Source organism: Octodon degus, unplaced genomic scaffold (assembly GCF_000260255.1).
Source record: "Octodon degus isolate 3935 unplaced genomic scaffold, OctDeg1.0 scaffold00100, whole genome shotgun sequence".
Classification (NCBI taxonomy): domain Eukaryota; kingdom Metazoa; phylum Chordata; class Mammalia; order Rodentia; family Octodontidae; genus Octodon; species Octodon degus.
Window position 1 is genome coordinate 8767930 of NW_004524676.1, and position 12208 is coordinate 8780137.

Below are 12208 nucleotides of genomic sequence, written 5' to 3' on the forward strand. Positions count from 1 at the left end.
CACCGCCGGGACCTCCCCGTGCGCCCTGCGGCGGCGGCCTCCGGGCCAGCGCTGACCGCGCCCCTTCCGAAGCACAGCCGGACCCGAGCTCCTTTTCCTCTCCTTTCCTTTCTATTTCACATAGGAACAGCAGTAGGTGGGGAACAAGAAGGGAAGTCCGTGGGGAGACAGGGCAGGGGGTCGCGGGCGCGGGCCCAGGAGGGCCTCTCACGGCGGGGTCCCCTTGGCGTTCTCCCCCGGAGCGGGGGCCTGTCCCTGCCGGCCGAGGGCGCCCCGAATGGCCGGGGCGCTGCCCTCCAGCCCCGCCGTCTTCCCGCCTTCCCGGGGCAGGGTCCGCTCCTTCCGCCAGGAGGCGCCCGGGGCCTCGGCGTCGCTTCCATCCGAGGAGCCGCTGCGGCCGCTGGGCTCCCCACCTTCGTCTGAGTCCGAGTCCGGGGCGGTGTGGCGGCGGATACGGGACACGGCTTCCCGCAGGGCTCCGGCGTAGGGCCCGGGAGTCCGCGGCCAACCCGCGCCCGCGCGCCGTGGGGCCGCCGGCGCTTTCGAGACCTGCTCGCCGCCCGCGCCCGCCGGAGCCGCCGGGCCTGAGGCTGCGCGCTCTGGGCTCCCGAGACGCGCGGCGGCGCGAGGCAGGTGGACCTCGCCGGCCGAGAGGCCCGAAGTGCGGGTCGCTCGCTCCTCCGGGGAGGAGTCCTGCGGCTTCCCGCCCTCGGCTTCGCACGCGTGCCCCCCACTGGGCTGCTGTGGAAAGCAACCTCCCGGCGGCAGCTTCCGGCCGGCGGAGGGAACGACTGAGCGCCCCTCAGCCTCCGCGGAGCAGCGCTCGGGCTCCTTAGGGCCATCGCCCGCGACGCGCGGCTCCTCAGCGGACAAAAGCTGCCCCTGCTGGCTCCCCGGAGTTGGCACGTACTGGGACCGTATCACCACGCACGTGGCGTCAATGACAAAGACGCCTTCTCCACGCGCGGGCCCCCGCGAGCTGCGGGGCAGGGTGTGGGCGCGCCGGGCGGCCCTCCACGGGTCCTGGGCCTCGGCTCCCGCCCCCTCTCCCTGCCCCGGGGACGCCCTCCACCCCGTGCCTCCTGGAGCCCAGGGTCTGGGCAGGGTCTGGCTATGGCGTGGCAGCTGCTTTTTAGGAGAAGGAATCCAGCCTTTTGGAAGCCAAACTTGCTGCCTTCCTTCCTTCCCTTCCCTCGAGCCCTGGAGTCGGTGCCTGGACCTGGGGGTGGGGCACGGGGGCCTGGGCGCCGCAGGTGCGCACCCAGCCGGAGCGGTCTCCGAGCTTGGGCCACCGGGAATGTTGGCTTGGGGGTGGCCGTCGCTGCCGCCGTGGAGGGCAGCAGCAGCCAGCCCCGGGCTTCTCTCCGCGGCCCCCTTGGCACACTCCGGCCTCGGCCCGGCGGTTGCACAGCCGGGCGACCCCCCTAAGAGACCTCGCCCCTGCCGGAGACCCCAAGCCCCGAGTACGTCCCGGTAGATTCGAGGATCCAGCCTCTTCTTAGCGCGCCCTGCCTCTGTCCTGGCTAGGGTAGGAGCTGGGGCGGAGGACGGGGTCGCCAGGGAGAGCTCTGGGCCTCGCCTTGTCCCCAGGGTCCTGTGGGGACCTTCGTAGGAGGGTGGAGCCACGTAGGGTGGCGGCCGGTCCCAGCGGCGTCGCGGGGCAGCGCCTGCGGCGCCTCTCAGCAGCAGGTGAGCCTCATAGCTGGGGGGCCCGGGGCGACGCCCCCCCCAAGGCCCCGCCCACACCGGCCCTGGGTCGCGGCGCGGTTGCGCGGCGGGTGGACGGGGCGCTCTCGTAGCCTGCCCGAAGCGCTCGGGCCGAGGGGGCGCTGGCAGCCCGGCAGGCTGGGCCGCCCGGGGGGCGTTGCGGGGTTCCTGGCTGGACTGGCCCAGGGGGCTCCGTCGGGGCCCAGCGGCCTTGCGCCTTTTTCGCTCTGTCTCCTTGGCCTCCCGCTCCTGCGACGCCGCTTTCCTTTTCTCTTGCTCCCGGGCTCGGACCTCGGCCGGGAGCCCCGCCCGCCAGTTGGTCGCCTCCTGCAGCACCCTGGAGGCCCAGGGCCGGCGGGGCGGCGGCTCAGGGGATCCCGGGCGCGGCCTACAACTGGGACAAGGAGCAGGAACCCAGGTGAGCAGTTTGTGGGGGAAGGGGGCCGGGGGCCGCGGAGCGGGGCCCCCACGTGCTGGGGCACGCGTGAGTGTGCGCGAGCGTGCACGTGCGCCCGTGTCAGGGGTGGAGTCGGAGCGCGGCTGCCCCCCACCTCGCCGCGCGCACGCTAGCAGCGCCTGCCCCATCTCACCTCTCAACCCTTCTCACACCCACTCCCATCCTTCCCAACAAGGTTGCCTGAGTCAGGCCCCAGCCCTCGGGCTGAGGAGGGAGGTGAGGAAAAGAGAAAGGGGCCAGCAGTGTTTGCCGGTGCCCCCAGGGGTCCGGACCCCGCTCCCCACCCACCCGCTACTTCCCGTCACCCCTGCACTCACGTGCGGCTCTGGGACCCTCGGACCCAGTGGCTGGCTTGGAAGTCCATGGGCTGTCGAGAAGGAGCGCGGCGACTATAATGACAGGAAATAGTCTTCACTTGGATCACCAACAGCTTGGACTTCTGCACCCAAAGGCAGCTGCCAGACTCCTCGTCGTCGTGGAGCTCCCGGGGGCTGTGGGGCCCCTCGGAGAAGAGCGGGCCATCCAGCATCCTGCCCACCCCACCCGGCCCCCCACCCTCCCACCCGCCCCGAGAGCCCCCTCCCAGCTTAGGGAGCCGGCGCCCACTGCAGAGCGGCGGGGCCGGGGACTGGGAACTATATATACCCAGGCACACGTGTGTGTGCCTCAGCGTGTGTGTGCGTGTATGTGTGTGCGCGCGCGCCCGCGCATGTGACACTGCGCGGACGGCACCGCGCTACCTCCCCCATGAGCACGGCCGCCCCCTGGGGCCTGGGATTGGACACCCCTTCCCACTGCTCTAGTCCCCCAAACGTGGTGGGACCCGCAAGCACCAGGGGCTGGAAGTGGGGGGGAAGGACTTCCGAGTCTTGCCTAGCTGACAGTGCTCCCCTCCTTTGCCCCCATTTCTTCAACCTGCCTGCCGGTTTTTAACCCTTTATTCTCCTACATGTTGGCTGCCTGTCCACCAGGGGTGTACTCCTAACTTCCTGCCTCGGACTTGTTTTCCCAACAAGGAATGGTGAAAATGGAACTCAAGGGCTTTACCCGCCACTCTTCACTGGTTTGTTTCCATGGGGTTGGGGTGCAGGAGGGGCTGGCCTGTGGCTGGGGGGCTATTTTTAGCGGCAGCAGCATTCGGGTACAGAGATAGCTGAGTAACCAGCTCCCAAGCAGAGGAGAGGAGGCGGTGGCTTTTGGGAAGCTCTGCAGACTCTGGGGGCGAGCTGCTCCCCACACTCAAGTGACCCTTCTACCTTTAACTCCTGTCTTTGAAGGGCTGCAGCCCAGAGCTGATGGAGATGCGCAGAGGTCTGTTTTGCTCACCGGGGCTGCTCTACCACTCTCATTCTAGATACTTGTCCTTGGGCACACGTGGAAACCGCCCCCCCCCAGCAGGCTTCCTCCCCAATCCAGAAGCCAAAACTGGGGGTTATGCTGTTCTGTGCCCACACAGCCCTGCCCAGCCTTCTGGAGCACTTGCACCCGAGCAGAGGAGGATGGAGGAGTGCTGTACTCCCTAGGCAGTGGAGTCCCTTAGCAACTGCAGATAAAAGTGGTCTCCATTTCCCCGTGTAGGGGAATGCCCAGTTCACCAAATGCCTCGTTCACGCAGTCCCTGTGTGAAGTACAGATCACCTTCTGGGTTCATCCTGTCTAGGGGGTTGTTGCCTGCATCCACAAGATCGCTCCTGTAAGCCCTACCAGGTGTCCCCTGATTCACCATGGTAATGTTAGTGGCAGCACAGCCCACGCCAACCCTTCCATGCAGAGACTTAGCAACCATGCCTGGCAACCATGGGAGCAGCTCCAGTGGAAGGGAGGGGTACAGGGAGAGGGAACAGTATGGCAATGGCTCCTCAGGAAAAAGGGATAATTTGCCTCCCCTCAGAGGGATAGGTAAAATTAGAAGCCTGTGAGCTCCCAAATTCATCCTTTGTTTTTCTCAGTTCTGTCCTCAGACTGCAACTGACTGGCTAGGAAAAATGTACATGTAGTCCTTTGGGTATGGACCCTTCCCTTTAAGGCGCCAGAAGTGTTGTGGAGCTGGGACAGGACTTACTAAAAACAGTGTAAAACCCTGACCTTCTGCTCTCACATGGGCCCTCAGAGAAACCATAACCATCCCTGTCCCCTCTGCTTCCTCCTTCATTCCATGTACCTACCGAACTGTACCTACCAACCGCATGGGTGGCTCTGCTTCAAGATGCCTCCACCTACCCTGGACCCCACTGGAATCCTGCAGCTTATGAAATCCCTGCCGACTCCTGGACAAATCCTCCCTCATGACAGAATGTGACATGAGGCGCCTGCCCTTTCCACCACGCACCCACCCACGCTGTCCCTCCTCCAGCTTTGGGAATGTGCTGGGTAAGCTAGGAGGAGGTAAGCACAGAGACAGGACCCTTAGTGTGTGCAGCAGGGAAAGCTCAGCTCTGACAAGTGCCTGGCTGTGTTCACTATGTTCCATCCAGAAGCCTCATTCGTAGGAACCTGTCTGTGGCTAGAAGTTCATTAGAAGGTTTGGGCACGATGGAGGCAGGGAGGCCATGACACCGCTCTGAAGCTGCTGAAGGCAATGAGGTGATACTCAGCTCCCAGCTGAAGGTTTCCACACGGAATGGCTCTGATGGTATGGCCATGGTCCTGCTGACCCCTACCCCCTACTCTCCAATTTATTCTTACCCTGGAGGAAAGGCAGTGGACAATGATTATAAAGCCAGATACTACCAGCCCAGCAAAATCCAACCACAGCCCTGCATTCCCTAAGGCCACCTTTGGGTGGGTGTTCTCTGCCCAAACAGGACCCTGCACCTGTCCTCTGGAGACTGGGGAAGTTTTCCTGTGGCCCAGGCAGAGGAGAAAGCGAGAAAAAGGGAAACTACAAGGACTCCAGCGGGTAACAGTTGAAAAATAAAGAGATGGGCTGGTGAGATGGCTCAGTGGTCTAAAGCACCTACTTAGAACAAGTTTAACAAAGCCCAGGGACCACGGTTCAATCCCCCAGCACCACATGCCAGCCAGCCCCGCCCCCTGGTGGGCTGAGCTGGCCACACACACACACACACACACACACCATAAATAAATGTTAAAAAAAATAAAACTAGAATAGTAATAGTTATCTAGTAGTATCAGGACTAATGAATTAACAAATCTCTAATAAAAAACTATGAAATCTGGCCAGGTGTGACAGCCCATTGCCTGTAATATCTGGTAATCCAGAGGCTGAGGCAGGAGAATTGCAACTCTGAGGCCAGCCTGGGCAACTTTGTAAAACTGTCTCAAATTAAGAAAAGAGGGCAGGCTGGGGAGATGGCTCAGTAGAGTAAGTGCTTGCCTGGTAAGTGCAAGGTCCTGAGTTCAATTCCTGGTACCACAAAAAAAAAAAAAAAAACACCTTTAAGAAAAGAGGGTTGGGAATGTAATTCCATGCTAAAATCATATGCACAAGGCCCCAGTATGGGGAAAAAAAAGTCTGAAATTTGACATGTTCTAAACTTTGAAACACAACATTTTCCAAACATTTTTCATAAAGGACATTCAACCTGTATTAATAAAGCACTAAGAATGATATGTAGCATACACCCCCTCTCTGTATATATCAATGATGCATTGAAGAAGCCACATGAAGTAGAAAGGCTGAAGAAACTGTCTATCAGCTGTAAAAATCAAGTACTGTGATGCCATAATGAAACTGTTGTCATTTAATTAGATTTGCCATGAAAATAACCTTGGCTCACCACTCTGCCCTCCTCCTCCACCTAGCATCTTCCTTCATATGTACACAGCACAGGAATCCAGAGGCCTCCTCCCTGCTCAAACCAGGGCAAGGAATGTCACTAAATGGATGTGGCCTCTTCCAAACAGCATGAACAGGAGGAATAAAAATAACTTTATGACCGATTTGTTGTGCTGTTATCTCAGGGCAGAAGCAGGGTGAGGTCTAGGGATCTCTTAGAGATCAGAACTGGCCTGTGGAGCACAGAGCCTGTTTCACCCAAAAGGGGGGCTGTGCCTAAGAGGACAGGGCTAGGACTGGCTAGGCTGGAAGTTCTCAAGTATATATGTGAGGGCAGGGGAAGCCAAACATTCTTCTCCTTTCCATCCAGTCTCCTGTCTTCTGGGGAGAGGGTATGGGTTCCTGCACAGGAAAAGTGTCAGCCCAATTCTCCCAAGGTTTCATCTGCTTCCCAGAGCGTCCATTCGGCAGAGAGGCCACATACCGAAGCTGCCTCGACCCACCCCTGCTCAGGGCTTCTCTCCACCAGTGAGCACCAGGGCCTGCAGGATGTCAGACAGCGACACAATTCCCTTGACCACATCCTTCTCATCCACCACTACGAGTCGGTGAACCTGGCACACAGCAGAAAGAAGGGATGTTTAGTGCCAGCCTCAGTAAGAGTGTAACCTGCACCCTGCCTGCTCCAGCCATGCCCCACTCCTCCAGGCTGGTCCCTACCTCTGCCTCCACCAGCCTGTTGATTATGGTCTCCAGAGTCTCGTGCAGGTAGCACTTGAGAACACCCTCAAAGTAGTGTGATCGATGCTGCAGGGCTTTGGTCACAGACACATCTAGGTTGTTGTAGGTCTTTTCTGCTGCCAGATTCTGGGGAGAGGGAGGAAGGGGTTGCAGGGAAGCGAGGGAGTCAGGCCCCAGCTCCCCAGTGCCTACCCAACTGCACCAGAAACACTTAGGGCAACTATCAGCCTTGCCCACAAGCCACAGCCAGCTTCTTCAATTGCTTTTTAAATAGGATCTGAAAGCCTGGAGCTTTCCCAGACCTTAGGTCACAGAAGAGCCTCCCTTCTCCCTTTCCACCCTCAGCAACCCCTGCCCATCCCTACTTCCCAGCCCTTCCCCCACATCACTCACGATAACATCAAACTTGGAGTAGATGTCCACCACACGCCCTAGGGGGACAGAGGCAGCTCAGCAGGGAGGATCTGGCTTCCAGGCTCCCCACCCACAGAACTGCCCTCCAGGCTGAGCTGAGGGGAAAGCAGATGTTCTCAGAGCCACCTGGCCCCTGGAACCCTCCCTCTCCTCTTTCTAATTGCTTACCTTTATCATCCACCACTGGCAGTGCGGAGACTCGGTGCTGTACAAAGATACCCAAAGCCACGTAGACAGGGGTGGTAGTGCGGACCATAGCAATATTGGCATAGGTGCCAATCTGTAGCTCTTCCAGAGATTTAGACATGAACTCTGGCTTGGGGAACTCAGTGATCTGAGAAAAGAACCATTAGCTTAACTTCTAAGGTCCCCAAACCATCCTTGAAGAACTTTCCAAACCTACTATATAAGAAATATAAACTGAGTTGAGGAGAACTTACAAACAATTTGAGGAACTTGAGGATACGCTTGTGAGTAAGGATGTACAAGGTGTTGCCTGATTCTGGGTCAATAACTGGCAGCCTGTGGATCTTGTTCCGAATTAACGAAGAGACAGCATCAAACAAGCTGTAAGAAGGTGGCAGATACAGGTAAACTCCATAAGGTGCGTTTAGAGAACTGAAGCAAAGAGCGTCAGCAATGTTCAGAAAGGACTTGAAAAGCAAGGAAGAGAGGGAGGGAGTGTTAGGAGGAGTATCTTCTCTCTTTTGCCCCTTTCCTTGGAGTTTTCAGTGCTGGGGCTAGACAAGGCTGTCTTCTTCTTTGGATAAGTGAACTCACCTGGCATTAGGAGAGATGCAGACCAGTGGCTTGAAGGAGTCCTGTAGGTACACCTCTGAAGGGAAGCGGGGCGGCTCACAGATCACTGCTGTGGAAAGGCATTTCCCAGGACACCCTTCATCCCTTCACCCTGAATTCTCTACATACCTCTCCAAGTTTCTATTTTGTGTTCTTCTAGCTCATAGATCTGTACCTGGAAGAAGGAAGAGAATGTAAGACCTGGTCTCCTTGCTTGGCTTACCCTTGTGACTTGTCTGGAAGTAAATGAATGGGAATGAGGGCCTCTGGCGGGGACATGGCTTTGGTCTTTGGGCTAAGGCTCCTTACCAAGGCTGACTTATAGTACCGGTGCAGAATATTGATGAAATCAGTGATGGTCAGCATGCCTAGAGGCCAAGACAAGAGCACTCAGCACTCCCCAAAGCTGCTCTCCCTGCCCAGCACAAGATGCCAATAACACGGTGATCTAGATGCTGTTGCTTACCCACAAAACTTTGCTTCTTACTATCCCACAAAGGGGCAGCACGTACACCGTTAGTTACCAAAGCAAAGAAAGCTTTCTTCACCTGTAGCCAAGAAAGTCATAATCATAGAGAACTTCACAGGGACAGGAATGTAAGGGTCGGTATGCTGCTAAAAATTGTGAGACTAACCCCATAAAAGGATAAAACCATTATCCTTGGGATGAGATGGGATGAGCAGTACCAAACCAGAGCTCCAGGAAGTGGGAGGGAAAAGAAGATTCCACTCACCTGCAGGGAAGTATCAAATACAACCAATTTGGAGCTGGTAGGAATCAGATCATAGCAGCGATGAGACTTCATGAAGGAAGTATACACACTACTGTTGGACTCCGGGGTCTCTGCGGGGGTAGGGTAGTTAGTAGCTTTGTTCTAGGTAACAACTCCCAATCAAAAAAGAAAAAAGTGTTCTAGTTTCACAAAAATTTAAAACATGGTTTGGTTTTTGTTTTTCTTTTTCTGTATTTTTTAGGGAAGGGTCTACAGGGTGTTCAGGGTCTCACTACTAGACTGGACTCGTAGTGATCCGCCTGTTTACAGCCTCCCAAGAGCTGGGATTACAGGTGCCTGCCACCATGCCTGGTCTCAACTGCCATCTCAGCGTGCCCAGGGGTGGGGCTGGCATGGCAGGCCTGGGGATCGAACCTCCAGCCCCTGCACCTGCTTGCAGGCGCTTTAGTCTGCTGAGCTACCTGGCAGGCCCAAGGGAGCTGCTTCAGCTTCTTCCAAGATATACAGATGGGAAAGTCATGATAGGGGCCGGGCAATTTCTTGGACTTTAATTGGAGCCCACTGTTCAACTTGACTCCTAACACCCTAACAGTCCATTCTGGGGTCACAGTCTGTTCTGGGGTCATGAGGAGAATAAGGATTTATTCCACCTATTCTAAACAGACTAGAGAGCCTGGTTAGCTTATCTCCATGCCTGTTTGGTTTTTTGTTTATTTTTTTGTGTACCGACTGAACCCAAGGCCTCATAAGCATTAGCTACATACTCTTACACTAAGCTACATATCTGGCCCTTTTTATTTTTAAGACAAGGTCTTCCTAAATTGTCCAGGACAGGCTCCAACTCACAAGTCTCCTCAGTAGCTGGGATTATAGATCTGTGCCTCCATGCCTAGTGATTCCTGGTTGTTTATTAATTAGTTTCATTTATTTATCTTTTTTTTTTTCAGAACTGGGGATTGAACTCAGGACCTTGTGCTTGCCAGGCAAGCGTTATATTCTACTGAGCTATCTCCCCAGCTCCTTATTTATCTTTTGAGACACGGCCTCACTCTGCAGTTCAAGCTGGCCATGAGTTCACTTTGTAGCCCACGCTGGTCTTGAACTTGCAAGAATCCTGCTGTCTCTGCCTCCTGAGTGCTGAGATTACATGAGGGCGCTGGTTTAATTGTCCACACTACACTGGAAAAGCAGCCTCCTCAAATAAACAGCCTGAATGTAGTATGTACTATGCTATGTATACTTAAAAATATTACATTATTTCTTCTTCACTTTTTGCTTTCTTTGAAACACAGTCTTGCTACACAGATCTCGCTGGTCTTGAACTATGTAGCCTATGCTGGTCCTGAACTCTCAGTAATCCACCTGCCTCAGTCTCCCAAGTGCTAGGATTACAGGGTATGCCATGTGCATGGCTTCACATTCTTACAGTACATCTGTGAAGTGAGTACTGTCCTGATGTTTCAGATGAGAAAACGTTTGTACAGCAGTTAAATAAACTGCTGAAGGCCACCCCCTTAGTAAATGGCAAGAATGCCACAAACCCACCTCCGTTCTGCCCTACCTGAGCTAAGCACATTAATGTCTTGTAGCTGATGATTTTGGTGATTACACCATGTAATGGCTCTTATACTGCATGGGATTTTCTTCATCTTTGATCACTATCTACTACCCTAAGAAACATGAGAATTTTTAGGGGCTGGGGAGAGAGCTCGGTGGTCTAAGCCCCTGCCTGGCAAGTGCAAGGACCTGGTGGATTCCAGCACTGCATGCTGTGGCAGTCCTATGCCAAGATGGTGACTGAAACGGCATGGTGGCGCACACCTATAACCCCAATGCTGGGGAGGCTGAGACAGGAGGATCACTATGAGTCCGAGCTGCATAGTAAGACCCTGTACCAAATAAGTAAGACCTTTAAAAAAAAAAAAAAAGGTAAGAGTTTAGTTCTGTTTCCTACCAGAATCCCACCACAACTATCCACTTCTCACCCCCCATTCTTCCAGGAGTTAAAACACTAACGTTGGTCACCAATATGTACACCATTTTGGATAAATATTATCAAAGCTAAACCAAAAAAAAAGCTAAACCAAATGGTAAACTGATTTTTTTCTTTTTTTGGCAGAATGGTGGATTGAACTCAGGTCCTTGCACTTGCCAGGCAAGTGTTTATTCTACTGAGCCATCATCTCCCCAGCCCCTAAACTCTGATTTTCCCCCTTTCTCTTATAACTTTGTTTTTCCTGGAGTTAATAATGGTCTTTTCCTTTCATTTGCCTAGATTTTTATGTATAATTCTTCCAACTAATTCAACTCCCAGACTCTTCACCATCTATCTAACACGCTCCCACCAGCTAGTATCACCAATGGTCCTAACAGGTCGCAGGCACAGTACTGTCAGGTGTGACAAGCGCCCAATGTGAATGTGTTAAATCTCATTTCAAGTAGTAGAGAGGCAACATATATCCTATCGATTGAAGCCACCAGCAATGTCTCTCCAGAGTCTCCTGAACTGCTCTAGTCTGGGCTGGCCCTTCCTCCTCCTGCCGTCAAGAGGAGCCTCCCATGTCTCTCCTCTACAGGCACTTCTTCCCTGGAGCCCATGTTTTCACCTGTTTTGGTTATTCTTTTGTTTTGGCAGAGCACATCTTCCAGCAGCTTCCTGAGAAAGAGTGCTTGGGAAGCAAATGTTTGGAGACTCAAAGCCTGTATCCTTATTCTACCTTTTTTTTTTTTTTTTTGGTATTCTAGGGAAGGGTCTACAGGATGTTCAGGGTCTCACTACTAGATCGGACTCACAGTGATCTGCCTGTTTACAACCTCCTAAAAGCTGGGATTACAGGTGCATGCCACCACGCCCAGTCCCAATAGCTGTCTCAGCGCGCCCGGGGGTGGGGCTGACACAGCAGGCCCAGGGATCAAACCCCCAGCCCCTGTGCCTGCTTGCATGCACTTTAATCTGCTAAGCTATTTGGCCAGTCCTATCCTTCCTTGATTTACAATTTGACTAGACAAAGAATTCTACCTTGGAATTTATTTTCCTGCAGAATGTTGAAAAGACTGGGGCCGGGGAGATAGTAGAATAAGTGCTTGCCTGGCAAGTGCAAGGGCCAGAAGTCAATCCCTGGTTCCGAAAAAAAAATTTAAAAAAAGATTGCCTCACTGCCTGTAGCTGTTGGTACTGCTGAGAGGCCCAAGCGGTTCGGGTTCTTTCTGACTTGCCCTTTCCTCCCTGGAAGCTCACCGGGTCTTCTCTTTGTTTTCAGTACCCTGAAATCTCAAGATGCCATAGGTGAGCCAGGTGCATCCCTTGTACTGAATGTTCAGTGGATTCTTTCAATATGAAAACTATCTTTCAGTTCCATTAAATATTCTTAAATTTGTGCCTTATTTCCTTCTCTGTGTTGATGGTTTTCTCTATAACCCCTATTATTCAGATATTAGACCTCCTAGACTTTGTTGTATTGTTTTGTGTGATGGTACTAGAGATTCACTGAGCTACATCCTCAAACCTTTTTGAGATAGAATCTCACTGCTGGAGAGATGGCTCAGTGGTCTAAAGCACCTACTTAGAACAAGCTTAGCAAAGCACAGGGACCATGGTTCAATCCCCCAGCACCACAT

The 12208-nt window shown here is 54.2% G+C and overlaps 2 protein-coding genes and 1 long non-coding RNA gene across 9 annotated transcripts in view; 1 reads left to right on the forward strand and 2 right to left on the reverse strand.

Moving 5' to 3' along the window:
* Positions 1-4654, reverse strand: Ddn (dendrin). 3 transcript variants are annotated; one of them, XM_023723563.1, is made up of 4 exons: positions 4330-4654; positions 2482-2553; positions 57-2101; positions 1-12 (listed from the first exon to the last, which is right to left on the reverse strand). In XM_023723563.1, the coding sequence occupies exons 1-3, from the start codon at positions 4632-4634 to the stop codon at positions 208-210; spliced, it is 2271 nt and encodes a 756-aa protein (XP_023579331.1). In that variant the 5' UTR covers positions 4635-4654; the 3' UTR covers positions 1-12; positions 57-207. The 3 variants fall into 3 exon arrangements, with proteins under 3 accessions (XP_023579331.1, XP_023579332.1, XP_004638722.1); XM_023723564.1 differs by having other exon boundaries at positions 4344-4416; XM_004638665.2 differs by lacking the exon at positions 4330-4654 and having other exon boundaries at positions 2482-2741.
* On the forward strand, positions 2037-5963 carry LOC111818718. Of its 4 annotated transcripts, none has more exons than XR_002822632.1 (4): positions 2037-2125; positions 3136-3185; positions 3621-5063; positions 5877-5963. It is a non-coding gene; the product is annotated as an uncharacterized LOC111818718 (long non-coding RNA). The 4 variants fall into 4 exon arrangements; XR_002822631.1 differs by lacking the exon at positions 2037-2125 and adding an exon at positions 3442-3475 and having other exon boundaries at positions 3139-3227; XR_002822629.1 differs by having other exon boundaries at positions 3136-5063.
* Prkag1 (protein kinase AMP-activated non-catalytic subunit gamma 1) overlaps positions 5848-12208 on the reverse strand; it is a 16478-nt gene continuing 10117 nt past the window's right edge. The window contains exons 1-11 of one of the 2 annotated variants that reach the window (XM_023723565.1): positions 10412-10439; positions 8591-8700; positions 8323-8404; positions 8166-8224; positions 7986-8031; positions 7839-7893; positions 7499-7625; positions 7227-7392; positions 7038-7075; positions 6624-6770; positions 5848-6517 (exon numbers count right to left, since the gene is read on the reverse strand). In XM_023723565.1, the coding sequence (XP_023579333.1) occupies positions 6413-6517; positions 6624-6770; positions 7038-7075; positions 7227-7392; positions 7499-7625; positions 7839-7893; positions 7986-8031; positions 8166-8224; positions 8323-8404; positions 8591-8662 (897 nt within the window). In that variant the 5' untranslated portion in view covers positions 8663-8700; positions 10412-10439 and the 3' untranslated portion in view covers positions 5848-6412. Of the gene's footprint in view, positions 6518-6623; positions 6771-7037; positions 7076-7226; positions 7393-7498; positions 7626-7838; positions 7894-7985; positions 8032-8165; positions 8225-8322; positions 8405-8590; positions 8701-10411; positions 10440-12208 lie in introns of those variants that run through there. The other variant, XM_004638623.3, reaches the window with a different exon arrangement.